Source organism: Miscanthus floridulus, chromosome 9, assembly GCF_019320115.1.
Source record: "Miscanthus floridulus cultivar M001 chromosome 9, ASM1932011v1, whole genome shotgun sequence".
NCBI classification, from domain to species: Eukaryota; Viridiplantae; Streptophyta; class Magnoliopsida; order Poales; family Poaceae; genus Miscanthus; species Miscanthus floridulus.
In genome coordinates this window covers 113,295,751-113,319,886 of record NC_089588.1, presented here as the reverse complement: position 1 = coordinate 113,319,886, position 24,136 = coordinate 113,295,751, and the positions used below count along the sequence as shown (strand labels likewise).

The 24,136-nt window shown below is 44.9% G+C and overlaps 1 protein-coding gene across 5 annotated transcripts; it reads right to left on the bottom strand.

Moving 5' to 3' along the window:
* Positions 1 to 430: 430 nt before the first annotated feature.
* Positions 431 to 1,874, bottom strand: LOC136482680 (protein ELF4-LIKE 3-like). Of its 5 annotated transcripts, none has more exons than XM_066479883.1 (3): positions 1,747 to 1,874; positions 1,554 to 1,644; positions 431 to 1,390 (listed from the first exon to the last, which is right to left on the bottom strand). In XM_066479883.1, exon 3 carries the CDS (start codon positions 1,135 to 1,137, stop codon positions 772 to 774), a length of 366 nt encoding a protein of 121 aa, XP_066335980.1. In that variant the 5' UTR covers positions 1,138 to 1,390; positions 1,554 to 1,644; positions 1,747 to 1,874; the 3' UTR covers positions 431 to 771. The 5 variants fall into 5 exon arrangements, with proteins under 5 accessions (XP_066335980.1, XP_066335985.1, XP_066335984.1 ...); XM_066479888.1 differs by having other exon boundaries at positions 431 to 1,223; XM_066479887.1 differs by having other exon boundaries at positions 431 to 1,228; positions 1,337 to 1,390; positions 1,554 to 1,803.
* Between the last annotated feature and the right edge of the window lie 22,262 nt (positions 1,875 to 24,136).

Here is a 24,136-nt window from a genome sequence, read left to right as displayed (position 1 = left end):
GCCATCTTGAGCTTTTTCATGATAACTCATCAGGACAAGAAGGAAAGACATGGCAGGGGTGAGCAAGCAAGCAAGGAGGAGCAGGTTGGTAAAGCTGTAAAGGTTTGCAGTTTGCGTTGCCAGGACTACAGGGCAGCCACCATTTTGCACACAACTCAATCATCAGATTCAGAGTTGGGAGATCGATCTCCAAAGTGCCGGCCGATGCACTCATCAGATTCAGAACTCAGGTACCCCTAGGTGGTAAAGATGAGTGAAAAGGATGAGGGCAGTGTCAGATGGGTAACGTTGCTCTCAAGATCTGTCCTGTTGAACTGAACATGAACTGCCTACCTGAGCTGACCCATCTGCAGTGACATTTGCTCCATGTCGTCCTAGTACTGTAGTATACTTGAAACTGTGCTGCAAATAATTTCCATTCCAGATGCTTGCTAAGAGTAACAAACAGCAAGGCTGCCAAAAATGAACATTGATTGATTTCTGTCAAGAACATAAACATACTACTACGGTACTACCGTGTGCCGCTTCTCTGTTTCTCATCATAATCATAGGAACAACATCCACATAGCAGCAGCTTTCTGTTTGTCACTAAATTACCATACACTAATCACTGACGCACGCATAAGAATTTTCAGTGTAGCTAGCGAGGACAAACAAAGAAGACGACCAACAAGAACTGCAAGCAAAAAAGACTAATAAGCCTAGTGGCAACGGCGACACATATGCTAGGATTGCCATGCCATGCCAAGAACCAAGAAAGGTAGCTGCTAGCTAGGCGGGGCGAACGCGCTTGTGGCCGGCGGCGGCGGCGGAGGAGCGGATGCCGGTGCCGGAGGAGTCGCCCTCGGAGGAGGCGTCCATGGTGCGGGCGAAGGAGGCGGAGAGGTCGGCGTAGAGGCCGACGACGCGGCGGATGTTGTTGTTGAGCTCCCGGATGAGGCCGACGTTGCGGGTGAGGTTGTCGGGCGCCCGGGACTCGTGGTTCTGGTTGATCTCGCTGATTAGCATCCGGTTCTGGTCCAGCAGGCTCTGCACCTGCACGAAGCCCTTGTGGAACGTCTGGATCAGCTTCCCGTCCACCACCTGCCCGCCGCCGCCGCCGTTCGCCATGGCGCCCGAGAAGCTGTCCCCCTCCATGCCTCTCCTCCTCCTCCTCCTCTGCTTTCTCTCCTCTGCTTCTACTCTGCTAGTACAACCAGAAAGCAAACGAGGAGGCTACGGTCCTGCACTGAACATACACAAAACAAACCGAATCAAAACCATTGATTTAGCTGGGGCCAGAAAGATTTGAACTTGAGAGTTTTTATATGGCGGGATTGGTTTGTTTAATCTGTACTAGAAGAAGCAAATAAAGGCTCATCAAGGCCACCACGGCAGTGCGAGGATTCAACTGGTACATACAGTACAAATGTATAATATCCCAGCATCAGAGAGAGGTAAAAAGAAACAAGAAGCAAATCCAGAGCAGGAAACGCCATGATGGTGGTGGTGAAATCCAGCAGCTGGATGAAACAAACAAGCAAGCAAAGACATGGGCTTTCAGGAGGGTTCACCTGGTAGGAAGAATATCTCAGTAGCCTATCCTTATTACTTCCTCTGAAGTAAAATCCAAGCAAGTATCAGGGGCAAGAAAGAAACTGGATGCTGACAAGCAATTTGAAGAATGTTAAATAGGAGGTGAGGTGAGGAGGAAAAGGAAAGCAACATGAAAAGGAGGGGAGGCAGGCAGGATTCTATAGGGCTCACCCCCACAGGCCACAAATGTTATCCCTGCAGAAACCTTTGGGATGCCGAGGATGATAGACAGGGGATGGAATCTATCGGGAAGTGTTCGGGGGGCAGAGTCTAGCACGGGATGGGATGAGGGACTAGCTAGCCTGCCTGACCCCTGCCTGCCTCACTGAGCCTGACCTGTGTGATGCTGAGGTGAAATCATGGCACGTGGCCCACACTTTTTATTCTCTCTCAATCTCCCTCTGCTAGCACAAACACATGCTTCTAGTGCCATTAAGAATGTGTTTGGTTATTGTAAGAAGCTTAGAGGAGCATGTCCATTGTCCAACAAATTACTTAAATCGTCTTCAATACTAAAAATATGCAATATAAAAGATTGGTAAGAAACCAACAGATTATTTATCATGTGACCAATACCTAAATTTTCTAGGTAATTACTTAGGTTGCACATCGCTCTCCCTCAAACGTAGGAGATGTCGAGGTTTTGCCTATCGGCGGTTGGTTGTGGCGAGATGATGTTTCTGCCACCTGGAAGAGATGGGGCACGGAAGAGGAGCATTTGGCCACCAATGTCCTTACCAGTCGGTGGCGATGGGAGGAGGCGAGATCCCGTTGGTGTACCAGTCGCTGCGGAGAGAGGAGAGTCGATCTAGTCGGAGGAACAGCCATCGATAGAGGGAGGGAGGAGGCGAGATCCCGTCTAAGGAGGAAGGATGGCGGCGGTCGAAGGAGAAACCGTATTTCAGAAAAGTATGTATTTATTAGTGAGGTTGCATTAGGGGATGAAAAATGGATAGTGTTTGGTTACTTGTTGCATGAGTGGATATAACCCGTCTAGCATATATGACTGATGTGTGGGTTCACCGTCCTCATCCTTCATCCACCGAACCAGGCCCGGGAGTGAAGCTCAATTAAAGAGTGATTCTGTCAGCCTATATTTATGCCCATGCAATTACATTCGCTCCTGCAAGCACCGCACTGCATGCAACCAATCAAACACCCTGCTCAGACAACTTGTCTTGTTCGCTTGAACTACTTCAGCCATACTTTTCAGCGAACGAACAATGTTTTCCTCCCACGTCAAATCAGCATAAGCATCAGATATATGACTCCACTCATACGGGCCAGACATAACAAGATAACCAAGCAAACACTAACATGTTCTCTCTGTTCCAAAATAATTACATGTCTCACTTTTCAATGAACTATGTTTTTTAATTTAACCAAATATATAATAGAAATACTAACAATCTTAGCATTTATTTTGTAATAAATTTTGTTTAATGGTAAATATTTGTTTTTAATGAAATAGCTCCACAACAAATAATCTGTGTGTGTGTGTGTGTGTATATATATATATATATATATATATATATATATATATATATATATATATATAGTTATTGAAGTACAAAGGGAGTAAAGTAGTTGTAGTACACATTGAGAGAAAGAGGCCTTTATGCGTGGAAGAGGAGGAGCGGATGAAGAGGACACAGGCCGGCGTTTTGTAATGGGGGAAAAAAGCTGCCCCCAATTCAACAAAGAGATGGGCCTCCCTATGTTGCTTTCTGCCCACATTTGCATGCAGCAAAACAAGATTTTGTTAACTAATGACCCCATAATCCAGCCCTGCCAGGGGCCCCTTTTGTGTTGTGGGAGAAGATGCCAAGAACCGGAGCTGAAGCAGCGCCCCCATAAAGAATTGGCGCTTGTTTGTCCCTGCGACAGCACCAAAAGCGTGGTTTCGTTCCTTCTGATGGCATGTAAGAAAAAAAAATGTCAATTATTCTCCCTTCTGATTGTTTGTCAGATACTCAGATAGAGAATGCTCTGTTTCCTAACGGTGAACCCCCCCCCCCCCCCCTATTTCGTGAAACGAAGCTGGTGGCACAAATGTCGCTCTGTTTCCTAACGGTGAATCCCCCCCCCCCCCCCCCCCCCCCCCCCCCCCCGCTCTTATTTCGTGAAACGAAGCTGGTGGCACAACTGTCTTTTCCTCCTCCAATGTCGTATGGACAAAACCATGGAAATTGTCGTGAAAAAACACGTTACTTGGGAACCCATAAGCAGGGGAGAGTTCGTTTAGAGAACCAAGGGTATGGCTCCTCGCTTACACTTAGCAAAATCCGTGAAATTAACCATGAATTTCCACAGCATAAATGGTGTTGGGGACTGGATTTGAGAAACGACGACATCCTCTTCGTTTCTAGCGACCACTCTATCGGCAGGGGGGAGTGACCACTTGATGTAGACTACGCCCGATCTTTCGAAAGGTATGATAGCGTCGATTGGTGGAGACTCGACGTTCACGATCTAGGCTTCGAACCAAGACTGATTCGAACCCCCACAACCGTTACACCACTGCTCCGTTGGTTATCAACCACGCGAACGCGATTGACCTCACCGAGAAGGCTTTCCTGCAAGCAAATCGAGAACACAAGCAAGAACGAGATAAACGCAATCTGAAATTGCAAATAAATATGAGGCTTATGATAATGAGAAAGAGTTCAAGTCTTTATTCGAAAGGACTAATCGCCACAGGTGAACAAGATCAAGAACTGGGGCCCTGGTTCACAGCAAGCAGCCTTGGCGGCACAGTTGCAGCAAAACGATGTTTGTTTCACGAGGAAATCAAGAACTAAACAAAACACAAACCCTAAGAAGAGCAACGGCTGCTATTTATAGAGTCTTGGGCGTCACCCCCCTGGTTGCGCCCCCTAATGGGCCCAAACACGATACATGGTCCAACGGACCAAAAGACGGCGTCGCAACACCCTGACAGATTCTGGACGCTGACTTGTTTCGACGATTCCCGTTGATTCCAAAGGTCTTTTGACGTGAAACCACTTGGATTGGCTTCCTTATCATATTAGATTTCCAACCATATATGGATCGTCGAAAACAGAGTCCGGATGCGTCCTAGGTGACCAGTTTAAGGCAGACTGGTCCTGGAGGTCGAGATGGACTCGAACTTGATTTGGGCCTCCACCTTGGTGACTCGAACCGGATGAGCTTCGGGCCTCCTTCTTGCTTAGGACACCCTCGGTGATCTCCTTGGTCTCTATATGATTCTCCAAGCATGGTCATATGTATAGAGGTCATGTCCTCATCATCCTCCCTTTCTTGACGAAAAGCCGTCCTCGGCGTCGATTTTGTTTGAAGTCGATCCTGCACAACATGAGGACAAACGAGGTTTCCAAAATAATGGGAATGGACAATGTTGTGAGAAAGAATATGACCACATGTCTAGGTTTGTAGCATGTCTTGTCCTACAAACATGTAGTCTGCTCGATTGAAATACACATGTTGTTTGCCAATACTATCCTGCAAAAGATTAGTACTAACAAGAAATATATGCTCCCTTTCTTTGGATTCCACTTGTGTTCGAAAAGCAAAACTAGAGGAATATGGCATAACAACAGTGTTGATTTTACTGTCCTCTAGTTGATCATTAATTTGCACAACTAAAGGAGAATTTGGATTTGTACAAATATAAACTCGTTGTATCAAATATTGCCCTTTGTTGTTATATTTACCAAAAACATGATATGTATGTCTAGAGAACCATGGCAAATCAGCATATGCATAAAGTTTCTCCTCTAAAGAACTAAGATTACACGGAACATGAAATTCAATGTAACCCAAAGTATTTAAAGAAGACAACAATTTTAGCTCATCAACTTCACTAGCATTATGAATAACAAGTCTATTTTCAGCACAAGCGCTCATTTTCAGCACACATATAGCGTGATCATTCTTCAATGATTGCATGGGTATAACATAAATATCATCATGCAAGTCATCTTCGTCACAAGAAACATCAAGCAAATCATCTTGTGAGAAAGGTAAATCAAGCGAATGCTCCACTAAAATTTGCTCTATCATAGCATGATTGGTGGAAAAATTCAGCACATCAAGAGAACTCTCACCTTCTGTGAGTTTAGCATCATGGGCATTACCTTTGCTCTCATGTTCAGCAGGGGTAATAGTTGATGGTTCTAAATTTTCACATTAGGCTGTGAGCTTCTCATTTTCTGTCACATCATCCTCGCTCTTTTCTACATTGTCCTGCAAAAGGTTAGGCATAACAGGAGGAATAACAATAGACTCTTCCTCTAAATGTTGCGCCTCTGAAAGCTCTAGTTTGGTTTTGGTAAATTGATGAAACCCTAAGTGCTAACCTAATTTATCAAGTGATCATGATATAGGTAGCACACTCCAAGTGGTGAAGCAAATGAAGATCACGATATAAAGATGGCGAAGCCATGGTGATGATTAAGTGCTTGGACTTGGAAAGAAGAAAGAGAAAAACAAAAAGCTCAAGGCAAAAGTATAAACCATAGAAGCTATTTTATTTTGGTGATCAAAACACTTAGAGAGTGTGATCACATTTAGGATTGATAGCCGTACTATTAAGAGGGGTGAAACTCATATCGGAATGCGGTTATCAAAGTGCCACTAGATGCTCTAACTCATTGCATATGCATTTAGGATCTAGTGGAGTGCTCACACCCTTGAAAAAGTTTGTGAAAATATGCTAACACATGTGCACAAGGTGATACACTTGGTGGTTGGCACATTTGATCAAGGGTGGTGAAGTTTGGGAGCAAGGGTAAGAAACTCCACCGGCGCTGGGAGTGACTGGACGCTGGCCACGGAGGTCACTGGGAGTGACCGGATGCTAGCCACGGTTGGATCGGCGCGTCCGGTCAGATGTATCAGCGAAGACGCTGGCGTCGGTCAAACGACCGGACACTGGGTCGCTATGCGATCGGACCTGGCTGGGTGCGTCTGGTCAATGCTGACGTACGCTGACATGAGGTGCACAGAGGAGACGTTGAATGACCGGACGCTGGGTGAGTCCGATCGGGCATGACTGGACGCGTCTGGTCGTGAAAATTCGTGTTTGGAACCTTACTAGAAACGACCGGACGCTGAGGTCCAGCATCCGGTCACTTTCTAACTGACGCGTTCGGTCAATTGATGACCGTTGAAATCTGATGAACAATATTTGAAGCAGGGGACACGTGGCGTGAATCACGTGACCGAACGCTGAGGGCCAGCGTCCGGTCGATCAGACCGGAGCGTCCGGTCACCCCGCGCTGTACCCAGTGAAGGGGTACAATGGCTCTATTTCATGGGGGCTTCTATTTAAGCCCCATGGCCGGTTCAAGCTCACTCTCTTGGCTATTTGCATTGACATAGCAACCTTGTGAGCTTAGCCAAAGCCCTCCCACTCATCTTCATCTTTGATTCATCATCTTTGTGAGATTGGGAGAGAATCCAAGTGCATTGCTTGAGTGTTTGCATCTAGAGGCACTTGTTGTTCGTGTTTTGCTGTGGGTTATGCTTGTTACTCTTGGTGGTTGCCGCCACCTAGACGGCTTGGAGCAGCAAGGATCGTTGAGCGGAGGGTGGTGATTGTCTCCGGCTCCAATCATGGTGATTATGAGGGGATTTGTACCTTCCTCGACAGAGAGCCAAAAGGTACTCTAGTGGATTGCTCATGGCTTGTGTGATCCTCATCTTGTGTTGGTTGTGCGGCACCCTATTGAGGGTTTAGCGTGTGAAGCCAATTAGCGCGTGAACCTCCAAGTGAGTGAATCGCCACAACGAGGACTAGCTTGCCGGTAAGCAAGTGAACCTCGGTAAAAAAATCATCGTGTTCATCATTGATTCCGAGGTGATTGGTCTTCATTGTTATTCATCCTTGTGATTGATTGGTTCCTTCATCTACGCGGCGGTATAATCTTCTTGATCACTCTCTTTACTTTACCGCAAACTAGTGGTCAAGCTCTTTAGTGTAGCTAGTTGTGAGAGATTGCATGCTTGGTTGGTGTGGCTCTTTAGTTAGCCTTTGATAGCACACTAACATAGAGTAGTGTCATAGCTATTGTGTGAATAGATACTATCTAAACTAGAATTGTGGTAGGTGGCTTGCATTTTGAGTAAGCTAGCGCAACACTTGCTTCGCCTTATAACTATCTAACCATTTTGTTAAGTGTTGTTGTAGAAATTTTTATTAGGCTATTCAACCCCCCTCTAGCCATTAGGACCTTTCAAGTGGTATTGAAGCTAAGGTCACTGTGATTTGAGGCTTAACAACCTTCGGTGTAAAAATGGCTCAAATTAACAATACCAAGAAGCCACCCCAATTTGATAGAACAAATTATCCTTATTGGAAGTCAAAGATGACCACACACATCAAGTCAATCAATAGAAAGGTGTGGAAGGTGGTAGAAACCAAAATTGAGATTGGTGATCCAGAGAATCCCACCGCGGCCGAAGTAGTGCTTCTCCAAAACAATGACATTGCTCTAAGTGCTATTTATGATGCAATTGATGAGAGAACATTTGAGTAAATCAAGAATATTGAGATGGCTCATGAGGCTTGGAAGAAGTTGGAAGAATCATTTGAGGGCACTCAAGCCGTGAAAGGTGCAAAGGCTTACATTCTCAAGGAGAAGTTTGCAAGCTTCAAGATGAAGGAGGATGAGAGTGTGCCGGAGATGTTTCATAGGCTTCAAGTGCTTATCAATGATCTCAAAGCACTTGGAGAAGAGGTGAAGGACAAGGACTTCTCCCACAAGTTCTTGAGATGCTTACCTTCAAGATTTGGCACATTGGTCACTATTCTAGTAAGGAGTGGTTTGGACACCATGACACCAAACCAAGTATTGGGAGACATCATGACCGATGATACATATAGAGATGAAGATGAGAAGGAAGAAAAGAAGGAGAAGAAAGATGAGAAGAAGGATGAGAAGAAGAAGAAGAGTGTGGCATTCAAGGCCACATCATCCAAGGGCAAAGCTAAGCAAGAAACATCAAGTGAAGAAGATGAATCATGGGATGACGATGATGATGAGAAGATGGCTCTATTTGTCAAGAGATTTGGCAAGTTCATGGTGAAGAAGGGCTACCGTGCTAGAAGAAAGAAATCTTCATCCAAGAACAAAGAAGAGTCAAGAAGGTGCTTCAAGTGTGGAAGCAAAGATTATCTTGTTGCTCAATGCCCATACAATAGTGACAATAATGATGACAACAAGAAGAACAAGAAGAAGGACAAGAAGGAAAAGAAAGAGAAGAAGGACAAGATGGCATTCAAGAAGAAGAATGGTGGTTCATATGTAGTCACTTGGGATAGTAATGCTTCCTCAAGTGATGATGATGATGATAGTGATGATAACATGACCACCAAGAAGAAGGTTCTTGCAAGCATTGCTATCAATGAGAAGCCTTCTCTCTTCAAATCTTCATCGTGCTTCATGGCTAAGGCCACTAAGGTACAAACTAGTGATGATGAAAGCAATGAAGAACATGATGATGAAAATGAAAATAAAAATAACCATGATAGTGATAGTGATGATGAACCCACCAAAGATGAGTTATTTGACATGCTAGAGGATGCTAGAGAACACTTTGACATCAAGAGAAGGGAATGCAAAAGCTTGCGTAAGGAACTAAAAGCCCTTAAGCAAGCCTTTGATGAGCTAAATGCATCTCATGAGAGGTTAGAGGAAGCCAATGAGAAGCTTGGCAAAGCTCACAAAAAGCTTGAAAAGGCTCATTCCTCTTTGCTTGATGAGCAAAATAAAAAGAAGCATGTTGAAACTTGCAATGTAGGTTTAACGTGTGATATAATTGATGAATCACTATCTATGCCTATCATTGTTGCTTCTACTAACCCTTCTTGTAGCACTTCCACTTCTACCTCATCTAGTAGTGATGGTCTCACTTGTGATGCCTCACTAGTGGTTGAGAATGAGAACCTCAAGAAGGAGGTCAATAAGCTCACTCACACCTTGGCTAAGGCTTATGGTGGTGAGGGCCGCTTGCTTATGTGCTTGGGTAGCCAAAGAGCTTCTCTCTATAAAGAGGGATTGGGCTATACCCCCAAGAAAGGCAAGGCGGCCTTTGCTCCTCACAAGACTAGTTTTGTGAAGAACAATGGTCGGTTTTGCAATAGTTGCAAGCAAGTGGGTCATAAAGAGCAAGAATACAACAACAAGAGTAGAAATGCTAATGTATCCTTCATAAAGCTTGATTCATGCTATATGCTTACTAAGGGTACAAATGGTGTGAAGGCTAAGTTCATCGGTAAACCATGGATGGGCTCAAAGAAGAAAGTCATTTAGGTACCAAAGAGCTTAGTGACTAACCTTCAAGGACCCAAGCAAATTTGAGTACCTAAAAAGAATTGATCTTCTCTTGTAGGTCAATTACAAAGCCAGAGGAAGGCATTGGGTTCTTGATAGTGGGTGCACTCAACACATGACTAGTGATGCAAGAATGTTCAACTCAATCAACACCAATGGCAATGATGGTTATGATAGTATCACATTTGGTGACAATGGCAATGGCAAGGTCAAAGGCTTGGTAAGATTGCAATATCAAATGACATGAGCATATCCAATGTGTTGCTAGTAGAGAGCTTAAACTTCAATTTGCTATCCATGGCACAATTGTGTGATATTGGATTCAAATGCATATTTAGGGTAGATGATGTAGAAATCATAAGTGTAGATGGCTCTAATTTGATCTTCAAAGGTTTTAGATATGAGAATCTATACTTTGTTGATTTCAATGCTAGTGAAGCTAGATTATCTACATGCTTGTTCACTAAGTTTAGCATGGGTTGGTTATGGCATAGAAGGCTTGGTCATGTTGGAATGAAATAATTGAATAGATTGGTTAAGCATGACTTAGTTAAAGGCTTGAAAGATGTTGTGTTTTAAAAGGATAAGCTTTGTAGCTCTTGTCAAGCCGACAAACAAGTTGGAAACACCCATCCTAAGAAAAGCATGATGAGCACTAGTAAAGCATTTGAGTTATTGCACATGGATTTGTTTGGGCCAACACAATACACTAGTATCGGTGGAAACAAATATGGCTTTGTAATAGTGGATGACTACACAAGATACACATGGGTATTCTTTCTAGTGGACAAAAGTGATGTGTTTGCAACATTCAAATCATTTATCAAGGGCATTCACAATGAGTTTAAAACAACCATCAAGAGAGTTAGAAGTGACAATGGTAGTGAGTTCAAGAACACTAGAATTGATGAGTTGTGTGATGAATTTGGAATTAGACATCAATTCTCGGCCAAGTACACACCTCAATCAAATGGCCTTGTTGAGAGGAAGAATAGAACACTTATTGATATGGCAAGGTCTATGCTTAGTGAGTACAATATGAGTCAATCTTTTTGGGCCGAAGCTATCAACACAGCTTGCTATTGTAGTAACCGCCTCTATTGTCACCGATTGAAAGAGAAGACACCATATGAGCTCTTGAATGGTAGAAAGCCCAACATTGCATATTTTCGGGTCTTTGGTTGCAAATGCTATATCTTGAAGAAAGGCATAAGATTGGGCAAGTTTGACAAGAAATGTGATGAATGATTCCTACTTGGTTATTCCACTACAAGCAAAGCATATAGAGTTTGGAATTTGGATAGTGGTACTCTTGAGGAAGTTCATGATGTTGAATTTGATGAAACCAAGGGTTCACAAGTAGAGAATGAGAACTTGGAAGATGTTAGAGGCATTCAACTTTCAAATGCCATGAAGAACATGGATATTGGTGAATTGAGGCCTAGGCAAGTGAATGATGACGAAGATGATCAAGTGCAAGTGCTCTCTAACTCAAATGTGCAAGATGATACAAATCAAGTTAGTACAAGTGGCTCTCATGACAATGAACAAGATCAAGTGGCTAGTACATCATCTCAACCCAATGATCAAGTAAGTGCAAGCAATCAAGTTCTAATCCTCCAACCAACCAATATTGCAAGAGATCATCCATTGAATACTATCATTGGTGATATTTCAAGAGGTGTACAAACAAGATCAAGATTGGCATCATTTTGTGAGCATTTCTCATTTGTGTCATCCATTGAACCAAAGAAGATAGATGAAGCTTTGAAGGATGTTGATTAGGTAAATGCTATGCATGAAGAATTGAATAACTTCACAAGAAATCAAGTATGGGAGTTGGTAGAAAGACCAAAGGGACACAATGTGATTGGAACCAAATGGGTCTTTAGAAACAAGCAAGATCAAGATGGGATAGTAGTAAGGAACAAAGCAAGATTGGTAGCACAAGGCTATACACAAGTTAAAGGTCTTGACTTTGAAGAAACATATGCCCCGGTTGCTAGATGAGAATCAATAAGAATCTTGCTAGCCTATGCTTGTGCCCACAACATCAAGCTCTATCAAATGAATGTTAAGAGTGCATTTCTCAATGGCTACATCAATGAAGAAGTATATGTTGAGCAACCTCCCGGTTTTGAAGATGACAAGAAGCCCAACCATGTGTACAAGTTAAAGAAAGCATTGTATGGCTTGAAGCAAGCACCTAGAGCATAGTATGAGAGATTGAGGGATTTCCTACTCTCTAAAGGGTTCACAATGGGCAAGGTTGACACCACTCTTTTTATCAAGAAGATTGGAAAAAAGATCTATTTGTGCTGCAAATCTATGTTGATGACATCATATTTGGATCAACAAATCAAGACTTTTGTAATGAGTTTGGAAAGATGATGGCTAATGAGTTTGAGATGTCCATGATTGGAGAGTTGAGTTACTTCCTTGGTCTTCAAATCAAGCAATTGAAGAATGGTATATTTGTAAGTCAAGGCAAGTATATCACGGACATGATCAAGAAGTTTGGAATGAGTGATAGCAAAGTCATTAGCACACCAATGGGAACAAATGGCAACTTGGATAGTGATGCAAGTGGAAATATGGTGAATCAAAAGTTGTATCGGTCTATGATTGGAAGCCTACTCTATGTGACCGCATCAAGGCCGGATGTCATGTTTAGTGTATGCATGTGTGCAAGATTTCAAGCCTCACCAAGAGAAAGTCATTTGAAGGCTACAAAAAGAATATTGAGGTACTTGAAGCATACACCAAATGTTGGTTTGTTGTATCCCAAAGTAGCAAAGTTTGAGCTAGTTGGTTACTCCGACTCGGATTATGCGGGGTGCAAGGTTGAATGGAAGAGCACCTCGGGCACATGTCAATTGTTGGGAAGATCACTTGTTTCATGGTCATCAAAGAAACAAAATAGTGTTGCATTATCAACTGCCGAAGCTGAATACATATCCACCGGTAGTTGTTGTGCACAAGTACTTTGGATGAAGGCCACTTTGAGTGACTTTGGAATCAAGTTCAAGAAAGTGCCAGTGCTATGTGACAATGAGAGTGCAATCAAGTTGACCAACAATCTGGTTCAACATGCAAGAACAAAGCACATTGATGTTCGCCACCATTTCATAAGAGATCACCAAGAAAATAGGGACATTTGTATTGAGAGTATAGGCACCGAAGATCAACTTGCCGATATATTCACCAAGCCATTGGATGAGAAAAGGTTTTGCAAGCTAAGGAATGAGTTGAACATATTGGATTTCTCTAATATGTGTTGATGCACCTCCCCACTTATATGGCGTGCCTCTCCTTCGAGCAATCCAAGGTAAAAGTTGATTGGCATGGCATACATCCTTGCTAAGGACTTGTTTAGTGCATCTAGACATCTTTCATGTTTATAGGCTCATTCATGAAAATCAAATGAATTTGATGATTGTATGGTGCCACTATAGCTTCTATGCTTGACTTAATCTAGTGGTAGCATATAATATGTTTATGGGCTTGTAAACCTAGTGTTTGATCTAGAAAATGAGCTCTAAGTGTTTAACTCAACATGGTACAAGATAACCCTTATTTGGAGGTGTGAAGAAGCTTGTCCTTGGATCAAACCGAGTTAGATATCTTTGGCAAATGATCTAGATTGGACAAAATTTGGAAAAATTATCCTCACCCCATTGATTGACATTGATAATCCTAACCTATCTACTTTTTGAACCTTTGTGGTCATTGATGACAAAGGGGAGAGAAACAAAAATATAAGTGATAGGGGGAGAAATAACAAAGATGGGGAGAAAAGACATCAAAGCGGGAGAGATATGACAAAGAAAATGAATCAATTAAAATTTTGAGCAAACAAGTAGGGGGAGCAAGCTCATGAACTTGTATGGTGCATTTGAATGTGCATGTCATATGTTTGCTTGCATGGCACAAGTTTTAAATTTCAACATACATGCTTGTGTGGCGTATGCTAGTTGTAAGGTTGAATGATGAAATGAAATCATTAGATAACTTTCATTTGCAAGCAAGTTTTTACAAGTGGTATCTTTTCAAAGTATGTTTCCAAGTGATATAGAACTAACCATGGTGCTAAGGATGGTATAATGGTGCACTCCGATTGGTATCACGCTTCCAAGGTCCATCTTTTATACCTTAGCATCATTTGGTAGACATTGTCTCCTATAATTCCTATCTAAGCATATGTGCAAGCTACAATCAAAACTCTTAGCACATATATAGGGGGAGCAATTGCTACCATATAGAGTTCATGAAACTTGTCCATATCCTTTTAGACATGGTAACAATGCTTGGACAAGCAATATGGATTCAATTGAATTTCAATTCATATCTTTGTGAAAGGGTTGTCATCAATTACCAAAAAGGGGGAGATTAAAAGCTCTAGTTTGGTTTTGGTGAATTGATGAAACCCTAAGTGCTAACCTAGTTTATCAAGTGATCATGATATAGGTAGCACACTCCAAGTGGTGAAGCAAATGAAGATCATGACATAAAGATGGCGATGCCATGGTGATGATCAAGTGCTTGGACTTGGAAAGAAGAAAGAGAAAAACAAAAAGCTCAAGGCAAAAGTATAAACCATAGGAGCTATTTTATTTTGGTGATCAAGACACTTAGAGAGTGTGATCATATTTAGGATTGATAGCTGTACTATTAAGAGGGGTGAAACTCATATCGGAATGTGGTTATCAAAGTGCCACTAGATGCTCTAACTCATTGCATATGCATTTAGGATCTAGTGGAGTGCTAACACCCATGAAAATGTTTGTGAAAATATGCTAACACATGTGCACAAGGTGATACACTTGGTGGTTGGCACATTTGATCAAGGGTGGTGAAGTTTGGGAGCAAGGGTAAGAAACTCCACCGGCGGATTGTCACTGGGAGTGACCGAACGCTGGCCACGGTTGGACCGGCGCGTCCGGTCAGATATATCAGCGAAGACGCTGGCATCGGTCAAACGACCGAACGCTGGGTCGCTATGCGATCGGACCTGGCTGGGTGCATCCAGTCAGTGCTGACATACGCTGACGTGAGGTGCACAGAGGAGACGTTGAATGACCAGACATTGGGTGAGTCCGATCGGGCATGACCGGACGCGTCCGGTCGTGAAAATTCATGTTTGGAACCTTACTAGAAACGACCGGACGCTGAGGTCCAGCGTCCGGTCACTTTCTAACTGACGCGTCCGGTCAATTTATGACTGTTGAAATCTGACGAACAATATTTGAAGCAGGGAACACATTGCGTGAATCACGTGACCGGACGCTGAGGGCCAGCGTCTGGTCGATCAGACCGGAGCGTCCGGTCACCCCGCGCTGTACCCAATGAAGGAGTACAATGGCTCTATTTCGTGGGGGGCTTCTATTTAAGCCCCATGGCCGGTTCAAGCTCACTCTCTTGGCCATTTGCATTGACATAGCAACCTTGTGAGCTTAGCCAAAGCCCTCCCACTCATCTCCATCTTTGATTCATCATCTTTGTGAGATTAGGAGAGAATACAAGTGCATTGCTTGAGTGTTTGCATCTAGAGGCACTTGCTGTTCGTGTTTCGCTGTGGGTTACGCTTGTTACTCTTGATGGTTGCCGCCACCTAGACGGCTTGGAGCAACAAGGATCGTTGAGCGGAGGGCGGTGATTGTCTCCGGCTCCGATCGTGGTGATTGTGAGGGGTTCTTGACCTTTCTCCGGCGGAGAGCCAAAAGGTACTCTAGTGGATTGCTCGTGGCTTGTGTGATCCTCATCTTGTGTTGGTTGTGCGGCACCCTATTGTGAGGGTTTGGCGTGTGAAGCCAATTAGCGCATGAACCTCCAAGTGAGTGAATCGCCACAACGAGGACTAGCTTGCCGACAAGCAAGTGAACCTCGGTAAAAAAATCATTGTGTTCATCATTGATTTCGAGGTGATTGGTCTTCATTGTTATTCATCCTTGTGATTGATTGGTTCATTCATCTACGCGGTGGTATAATCTTCTTGATCACTCTCTTTACTTTACCGCAAACTAGTTGTCAAGCTTTTTAGTGTAGCTAGTTGTGAGAGCTTGTATGCTTGGTTGGTGTGGCTCTTTAGTTAGCCTTTGAGAGCACACTAACATAGAGTAGTGTCATAGCTATTGTGTGAATAGATACTATCTAAACTAGAATTGTGGTAGGTGGCTTGCATTTTGAGTAGGCTAGCGCAACACTTATTTCGCCTCATAATTATCTAACCATTTTGTTAAGTGTTGTTGTAGAAATTTTTATTAGGCTATTCACCCCCCTCTCTAGCCATTAGGACCTTTCAACCTCATCATATGAAGTCAAAACAGGAGGTAGATTAACAAAGGTTTCTCGCATAAGAAGTTTTATATCATTCCAAGTTTGAGGCTTATCAGAAGGATCTAAAGACTCCCACCAAGATAAAGCAGAATGTCGCAAAACACTAACTGTATTTTTTACCTTCCTCCTTAGCAAATATGTTATCGATGGTAATTTCTCACTCTATGTACTCATCAGCACCTATACCATTATAAGTCGGTGGATACGAACAACCTGTTATTGTTAGAAGACAACAAAAGACAACACAAAAGTATTATCCCTACCAACTATTTAGGTTGTGGACAAGGAAAAACAAGGCACTTAACTCTCAAGCGTCTTACCACGGTCTTACAAGTGTTCTTACCAAAGCAACAGGCGGTGCAATCGGTCGGTGACTGTGATACCGTTGTAGCTTGAGTGTAACAGTTGCAAGGCGAACCTGTACTTGGTTAGAAGAAAGTGGAGCTTAGACAGGCACAATATAGTAGCAAGGAATAGCAAAATTCGCAACCGAATAGCAAAGCTGAATAAGTATCCCAAGTACTTGTCTTAGTTGCTGGCCTACTCACCTTCCAAGTACCAGATGTATCAAGTGATGTGAACAGCAAGAATATGATTATGAACAAGGTAGAAATCAGCACACGCAAACACAACTCAAAAGGCGCTCTCTATGTGCTCCTCTAGATATTGTTCCTCTTTTGCCCCTCTTTTTCTCTATTTTTGGGCTGTCGTTGTTTTTTTGAGAAATTTTGACTTTTTCTTTTTATTCTTTTGATATTTTTCTTCACTTAGGAGCACAAAAGAAGTAACCACATAAAATATAAGCTTAAACAAGTGAAAGACGTGGCCTGTGGAATTTCCAGAAGACATGCTTGAAATCAACAAAAACCTTGTGACCACGAAAACAGAATCTTATGACCACTTTTTGACCAAAATAAAAATCTCCAAACCCAGCAAAGCTAGGGATAGACGGATCCAAAAAAAAATTCTGGTCGATTTTGATATATGGAACGTCAAAATCCGAGTTCGTATGTAAAAACTTGACCAGTTTTAAGAACGCACTCCGAATTAGAAGATAAAACAGGAACAATGTGCATAAAATTGGTCACGGCAGCAAGGATTTGATGAAAACAGTGAAGACAAGTGTAACAAATAAGCTGGCGTGGACTAGGGTTTAATGGATACAAAGGAAACTCAACAAGACTTGGAGATATTCAAGGATTATGATGAAAACAAAGGAAAAAACATAAACTGAACTAAAAAACGATTTAAAACCAGCAAACAGAACTTGACCTAGGGCACAAACTCAACAACGCAAAACAGAGACGAAATTGCACGGCACAATGAGGCTATAGGATAGAGAATATGTGACGATGTATATTTTTTTGGCTTTTTGTGGACTATAGGTAATGCAAAAACAGTAACAATCTAAAGAGGAAAATAAAGTTATACCTAACGGGCAACAAGGTCTCTGATACCACTTGACGTAGACTAGGCCCGATCTTCCGAAGGTATGATAGCGTCGATTGGTGGAGACTTGACGTTCATGATCTAGGCTTCGAACTAAGACTGATTCGGACCCCGTAACCGTTACACCACTGCTCCGTTGGTTATCAACCACGCGAACGCAATTGACCTCGTCGAGAAGGCTTTCCTGCAAGCGAATCGAGAACACAAGCAAGAACGAAATAAACGCAATCTGAAATTGCAAATAAATATGAGGCTTATGATAATGAGAAAGAGTTCAAGTCTTTATTCGAAAGGACTAATCGCCATAGGCGAACAAAATCAAGAACTGGGGCCCTGGTTCACAGTAAGCAGCATTGACGGCACAGTTGCAGCAAAACGATGTCTGTTTCACGGGGGAATCAAGAACTAAACAAAACCCAAACCCTAAGGAGAGTGACGGCTGCTATTTATAGAGTCTTGGGCGTCACCCCTGGTCGCGCCCCCTAATAGGCCCAAACACGATACACGGTCCAACGGACCAAAAGACGGTGTCGCAGCACCCTGACAGATTCTGGACGCTGATTTATTTCGACGATTCCCGTTGATTCCGAAGGTCTTTTGACGTGAAACCACTTGGATTGACTTTCTTATCAAATTAGCTTTCCAACCATATATGGATCGTCGAAAACGGAGTCCGGATGTGTCCTGAGTGACCAGTTTAAGGCAGACTAGTCCTGGAGGCCGAGATGGACTCGAACTTGATTTGGGCCTCCACCTTGGTGACTCGAACCGGATGAGTTTCGGACCTCCTTCTTACTTAGGACACCCTCGCTGATCTCATTGGTCTTCGTATGGTTCTCTAAATATGATCATATGTATAGAAGTTGTCATCGTCACCGATCATGTTGTGTCGCTGGATATATATGGATGTCATGTGTGCATGTGGTTGACAAAGCGTGCACAGTGGCAACAGTTGCCCACAGAGGCGCACACACACAAGGGATCAGCAGCCATGACCATGAGGATCAACATCTGCCGCCGTGTTGTTCCATCCTGCACCTAATTACTAAAGCTAATAAAGAGGAGGCAAAATTTCTGCCACCATTTTTTTTTCGTCCGCTTATTATTACCGTATTTACTTCTTTACTAATAATAACAATAACTCCCGTATTCACTTGGGAGTCAGCCAATCAGGTGTAAGGAGTCTCTATCCCACACGAATGCAAGTAATCCATAGCATGGACACGATGGCCCATGGGCGGTTGGTCCTTGAATATCCAGCGCTGGTAGTCCGTTTCCATTAAACCTGACCGACACTACTACAGGAATGAATTTGCGCAGCGTGGCCAAAACACGCTCCGTGGCGGGCACCTTTTTTTCCCGCCACGGTTAACCGGTGGCCGGCCAGCGAGGCCGGTCACCGGGGCGCCCGCTGCGGGAAATTGGTTTACCGCGGCGGGCCACCTTACCTGCCCGCCGCAGAAAATCGTTATTTACCGCGGCGGGCGGTATGAATAGCCCGCCGCGGTTAATACGGTTTACCATAGCGGGCGCTTTAAACTGCCCGCCGCGGTAAAGACTTGATTTACCGAGGCGGGCGTTTTATGTTGCCCGCCGCGGTAAAGCCTGTACATATACAGACCTCAGACCCTCCTTCTTCTCCACGGGTCTTCCTCTCTCAAAACTCATGGGGGGAGGCTTTGCCCTAAAATTTGAGAAAACTTTTGATTTGAGTTGAAGGGCTTGGATTTGAGGGAGGAGGACATCATAAGAGGTTCATAAAGGCTCTCCCTCTCTCCTTCCATCCTCTCTCTTTATTTCCATCACCTAGAGTTCTCTTTAGATCTAGATCTAGATCTAGATCAATTTTAATGGAAAAAATGATGTCATGTATTTCTTTAACTTTAGATTCATCATAGATGCATGCTTCATCTTTCACATCGTCATTTCCTCTCTTTTTCATGATTTTGGACGTAAAAATCATCAATTTCTCCTAATTCTTCTTTATTTAATGTTGATTGTGATGGATAATGTTCGCAGATACGATAGATAGATCGGAATGGATGTACCGGATCGATAGAGTGAATGATCCGCGGTACCTCTTTGAATTAAGGAAGTTTATTGCGGCTGGTAAAGCTCACCGTGAGAGACTGAAGCGGATGACAACCATATGTCCATGTTCTCGTTGCAAGAACCTGAAAGCCCACCGAGACAGCGAGGTGCAAACTCATTTGATCATGTATGGTTTCATCGAGGGCTACACAGTCTGGACATTTCACGGCGAAAGAGTTGGTGCGAGTGGTGCTACATCTGGAGTTACCTCTTCGACGCCGACGACGACAGCACCACCGGTGAATAAAGATCCTTCCGCAGCAGCTGCGCCAGCCGACAGTGACAACAGTTGTCGTGATTACATCACGGTGGATGATGTAATGCAAGACATGGCCGATGAAGCCGGCGACGGTGTTGATGGTCAGGATACTGTGAGCCAACCCGAGGATGTGCAGCTTGTTGAAGATCTAGTCAAACACTTCGATGAAGACGACGTTGTGTTGGGTTGCCCAAAGTGGTTGGAGAATTTTAGAGAGTTGAAACAGGCGGCAGTTGATCCTCTCTATAAGGACGGCGGCGATTGTCCAAAGGACTGCACGGCGCTCCGTTTTAACCTCCATATGTTGATGTTGAAGGCTCGTCATGGTTGGTCTGACACTAGCTTCAATGAGTTGTTAAGCTACCTTGCCACCACGTACCCAACGGCTAACAAGGTGCCCGCCAATACTTATCGGGCCAAGAAGCTGATCCGGCCAGTGGCAATGAAGCTTAGAAAGTTTGATGCATGCCCTAACCACTGCATCCTGTATCGGGGCAATGAGTATGAGAATTTGACGAGTTGTCCGCACTGCGGCTTTAGTCGGTACAAGAAAAATGCTGGTTGTCGCGTGGATGCAGAAGACGAGGGAGGCTTGCGGGGTGGTCGGAAGAAGAACAAGAAGGGGGCAAAGAAGAGCAGTGTGGCCAAACAGATCTCGGCTCAGCAGGACGATGAAGAAGAGGGTTACACGCACAGGAAAAGTCCAGCACTGTCGGTGTGGTACCTGCCCGTGACCGATCGCCTGCGTGCAATATTCGGGAACCCGGACGATGCCAAGCTCATGTCCTGGCATGCATCTGCTGACCGCCTGAATGACGATGGCAAGCTACGGCACCCATCCGATGGCAAGCAGTGGAAGGATTTCGATGAGGCCTACCCGGAGTTTGGCAAGGAGCCCAGGCATGTTAGGTTCGCGCTAAGTACCGACGGGATGAACCCGTTCGGTGAGCTTAGCAGCTCGCACAGCACTTGGCCCGTCGTGCTCACCATGTACAACCTACCTCCCCATCTATGTCAGAAGCGTAGGTACCTTATGCTGACCATGCTTATCTCCGGACCGAAGCAGCCCGGCAACGATATAGATGTGTTCCTGGAGCCGTTCATGGAGGAAATGAAGATACTATTTGATGTTGGGGTCCAGATGGTGGATGCATCCCGCAAGGAGAAGTTCACACTAAAAGCAATCATCTTTGTCACCATCACCGATTACCCCGGTCTCTTCTCACTATCGGGGCAGATCAAAGGGAAGACCGGCTGCGTAATTTGTATCGACGAGACCTGCTACACTTACCTTAAGGGATCCAATAAGATGGTGTACACGAGGCACAGACGGTTCCTCACCAAAAATCATAGGTATAGAAGAAGTATTATGAACAAATACTTTGACAATCAAGACGAGCCGCAGCGTGATCAAATGACGCAGACTAGTTGGGGAACAAAGGTGTATGAGATGGTCAAGGACATGGATCAGGTGGAGTTTGGAAAGAAGAAGAAGCCGCCTAAAGAGGGGCCCAAGCAGACAAGGAAGCGAAAGTGGGACCAGACGGAGGAAGTCCCCGCCGCCGTTCCTTTCAAGAAGATGTCAATTTTCTTCAAGTACCTGTCGTATTGGAAAACACTGAATACACCCCATGCCATCGACTGCATGCACCTGGAGAAAAATGTCTTCGAAAGCACGATCGGTGTCCTGCTGGACATCAAGGGCAAGACAAAGGATGGTATTAAGTCACGGACGGATCTTGTCAATCTGGGCATCAGGCCGGACCTTCACCCGGGACCGCCTCAGAATGGTAAAGTCGATATCCTGGGTGCGGCCTGCAACCTAACGCAAGACGAGAGGACGGCTTTTCTTAAGTTGCTTAGGGGTATCAAGGTGCCGACTGGTTTCTCTTCCAACATCAAGAGCCTGGTCTCCATGAAAGACCTCATAATGACCGGCTACAACTCACACGACTGCCACGTCATGCTGACGGTGTTCCTACCAATTGCGATTAGGGCTATCCGTCCAGAGTACGTGAAGATGGTCATCACACGGATGTCATACTTCTTTAATCGCATCACTCAGAAGGTCATTGATAAGGCTGAGCTGCCTGCCCTGAAGGAGTTCATCGCGGAGACCCTTTGCCAGCTCGAGATGTGCTTTCCACCATCTTACTTTGATATTATGCCACACCTAATGATGCATATGGTCGATCAGATCCATCAACTAGGCCCCGTGTACCTACACCAGATGTGGACGTACGAGCGGTTCATGTCCACCCTCAACAGATACGTCCATAACCGCGCTTACCCGGAGGGCTCTATGATCGAGGCATACACAACGGAGGAGGCCGTGAACTGGTGTATGAGGTACATAAGAGATGGGAGGGTGATTGGGTTGCCTGTCCATCACCACGAAGGCAAAACCTCAGGAATGGGGTGCACAGGCCGAAAAGTGCGCACCGATGTGCCAAACCGAATGGTGCAAGAAGCTCATTACAGCATCCTTCATCAGTTAGTGAGCATGGAGAAATATATTGAAAAGAACCTGGAAGAGATCCACGCCGCTAATGATGGACAACGCACGGAGGCATGGGTCCAGAACCATCACAAGAGCAATTTAGAAACTTCAAGTCCATGCTGACCAGGTACTACCTGAAGCTAGGCAAGTCACCCTGTGTCAAATACACTATGGTGAAGGAACATCACTGGGAAGAGTTCTGCAAACAAAGAACAACAGAAGAAGCAAAGGCAAAGAGCGCCAAGTTCAGCGCACTCGCGAAGAAGAACCTGCACCCCCACCACTTGGGCATGACTGGGTTTGCTGGTAAGAGGCCCTAGTGGCGGGAGGAAGAAAGGGCTAGAGCTGCCGCCGGGCTTCCCGATCCGTATGACGGTGTAGACTTGAGGGCTAAGGACTTCATTTATGCCCGCAAGCCGAAGAAGCTCAAGGAGGGCGCGAGCAAGTTCAATGAGCCGAAGTTCGAGGAGGTGGAGAGGGCTCTCATCCAGGCCGCTAAATCCAAGGACAGCTTCGAGGTTCGCAGGGGCCAGGACTTGCTGACCCTAGCGCTGGGAACCCCCGAGCACCGTGGCCGCGTCCGTGGCATGTCGTCGAAGATGAGCTGGAACTCAGTGGAGTCATGGCAATCCGACGCTGCCACATACCGGTCAAGGCAGAGGTACAAGGAGGGCATCTTTCAGAAGGGCTATGATCAAGGCGTGGCCGAAATGATCAGTCGGTCCATAAAAGAAGCCTTCACGAGCAATGACCCAGATATGGTGTCGATGAGGTCACAGATGCTTCGCCAGGCAGGCGTGGCCGTGCCACAAGTTCCACAAGGGCAGACACAAGGGCAGCCACTGCCGATGATCGAGGATCGCCCAAGGCACCCCGTCGACGACATCCGGCAACCCATGCGCGTCAACCTCAACATCCCGTTCGGCAGGGCGAAAAAGTTGACCGTGGGTGAGGGTTACATGCACCCCAAAGAAGATATCAAAGATTTCAACCAAGACCAGATCCCTGCCAACTATGCTGCCGTGATACTTACATGGTATGCGACCCAATACGAAGAATTTGAAATGGAATATCCAACTGCACAAGGGGTAACGATCCTTGGAGCTGCCATTGGTTCCGAAGTCCTATGGAACAAGGACGACATAGAGATCATTCTCTCGACGCCGACTTCTACGCCGATGGCGACACCAGCATCACAACCATCCGTTGCCGGATCTTGTCCCCCCGATGATCCGGATCACGGCGACGGCGATGACGAAGGCAATGGCGGGGATGACAAGGGAAGGAAGTCACCCCGAGGCACAAGCCCTCACCCTCGTTCTCCTCCTCCAACAACAAGTCCACCCGCACCTCCCGATAGTCCGTCTAAGGGCACAAGCAAAGGACCGGGAGGCACGGAGGAACTAGGGGCAAAGACATCGCCTGCTGCCATTGCGAGCACAAGCCACTGTCCTCCACCACCGGCGAAGACTAAAGGCGACCAAGGGCATCTCACATACTCACTTGAGTTCGAAAGGTATGGTAGCGGCGAGCATAATTTGCTAATAACTTTTCTTTGCCATAATATGGTACTAACATTTCTATCCCAGGCCAAGATCACCTTTCCAT

Excerpts from the sequence above, each read along its gene's own strand:
- LOC136482680 (XM_066479883.1), bottom strand. The coding sequence starts at position 1,137 with ATGGAGGGGGACAGCTTCTCGGGCGCCATGGCGAACGGCGGCGGCGGC.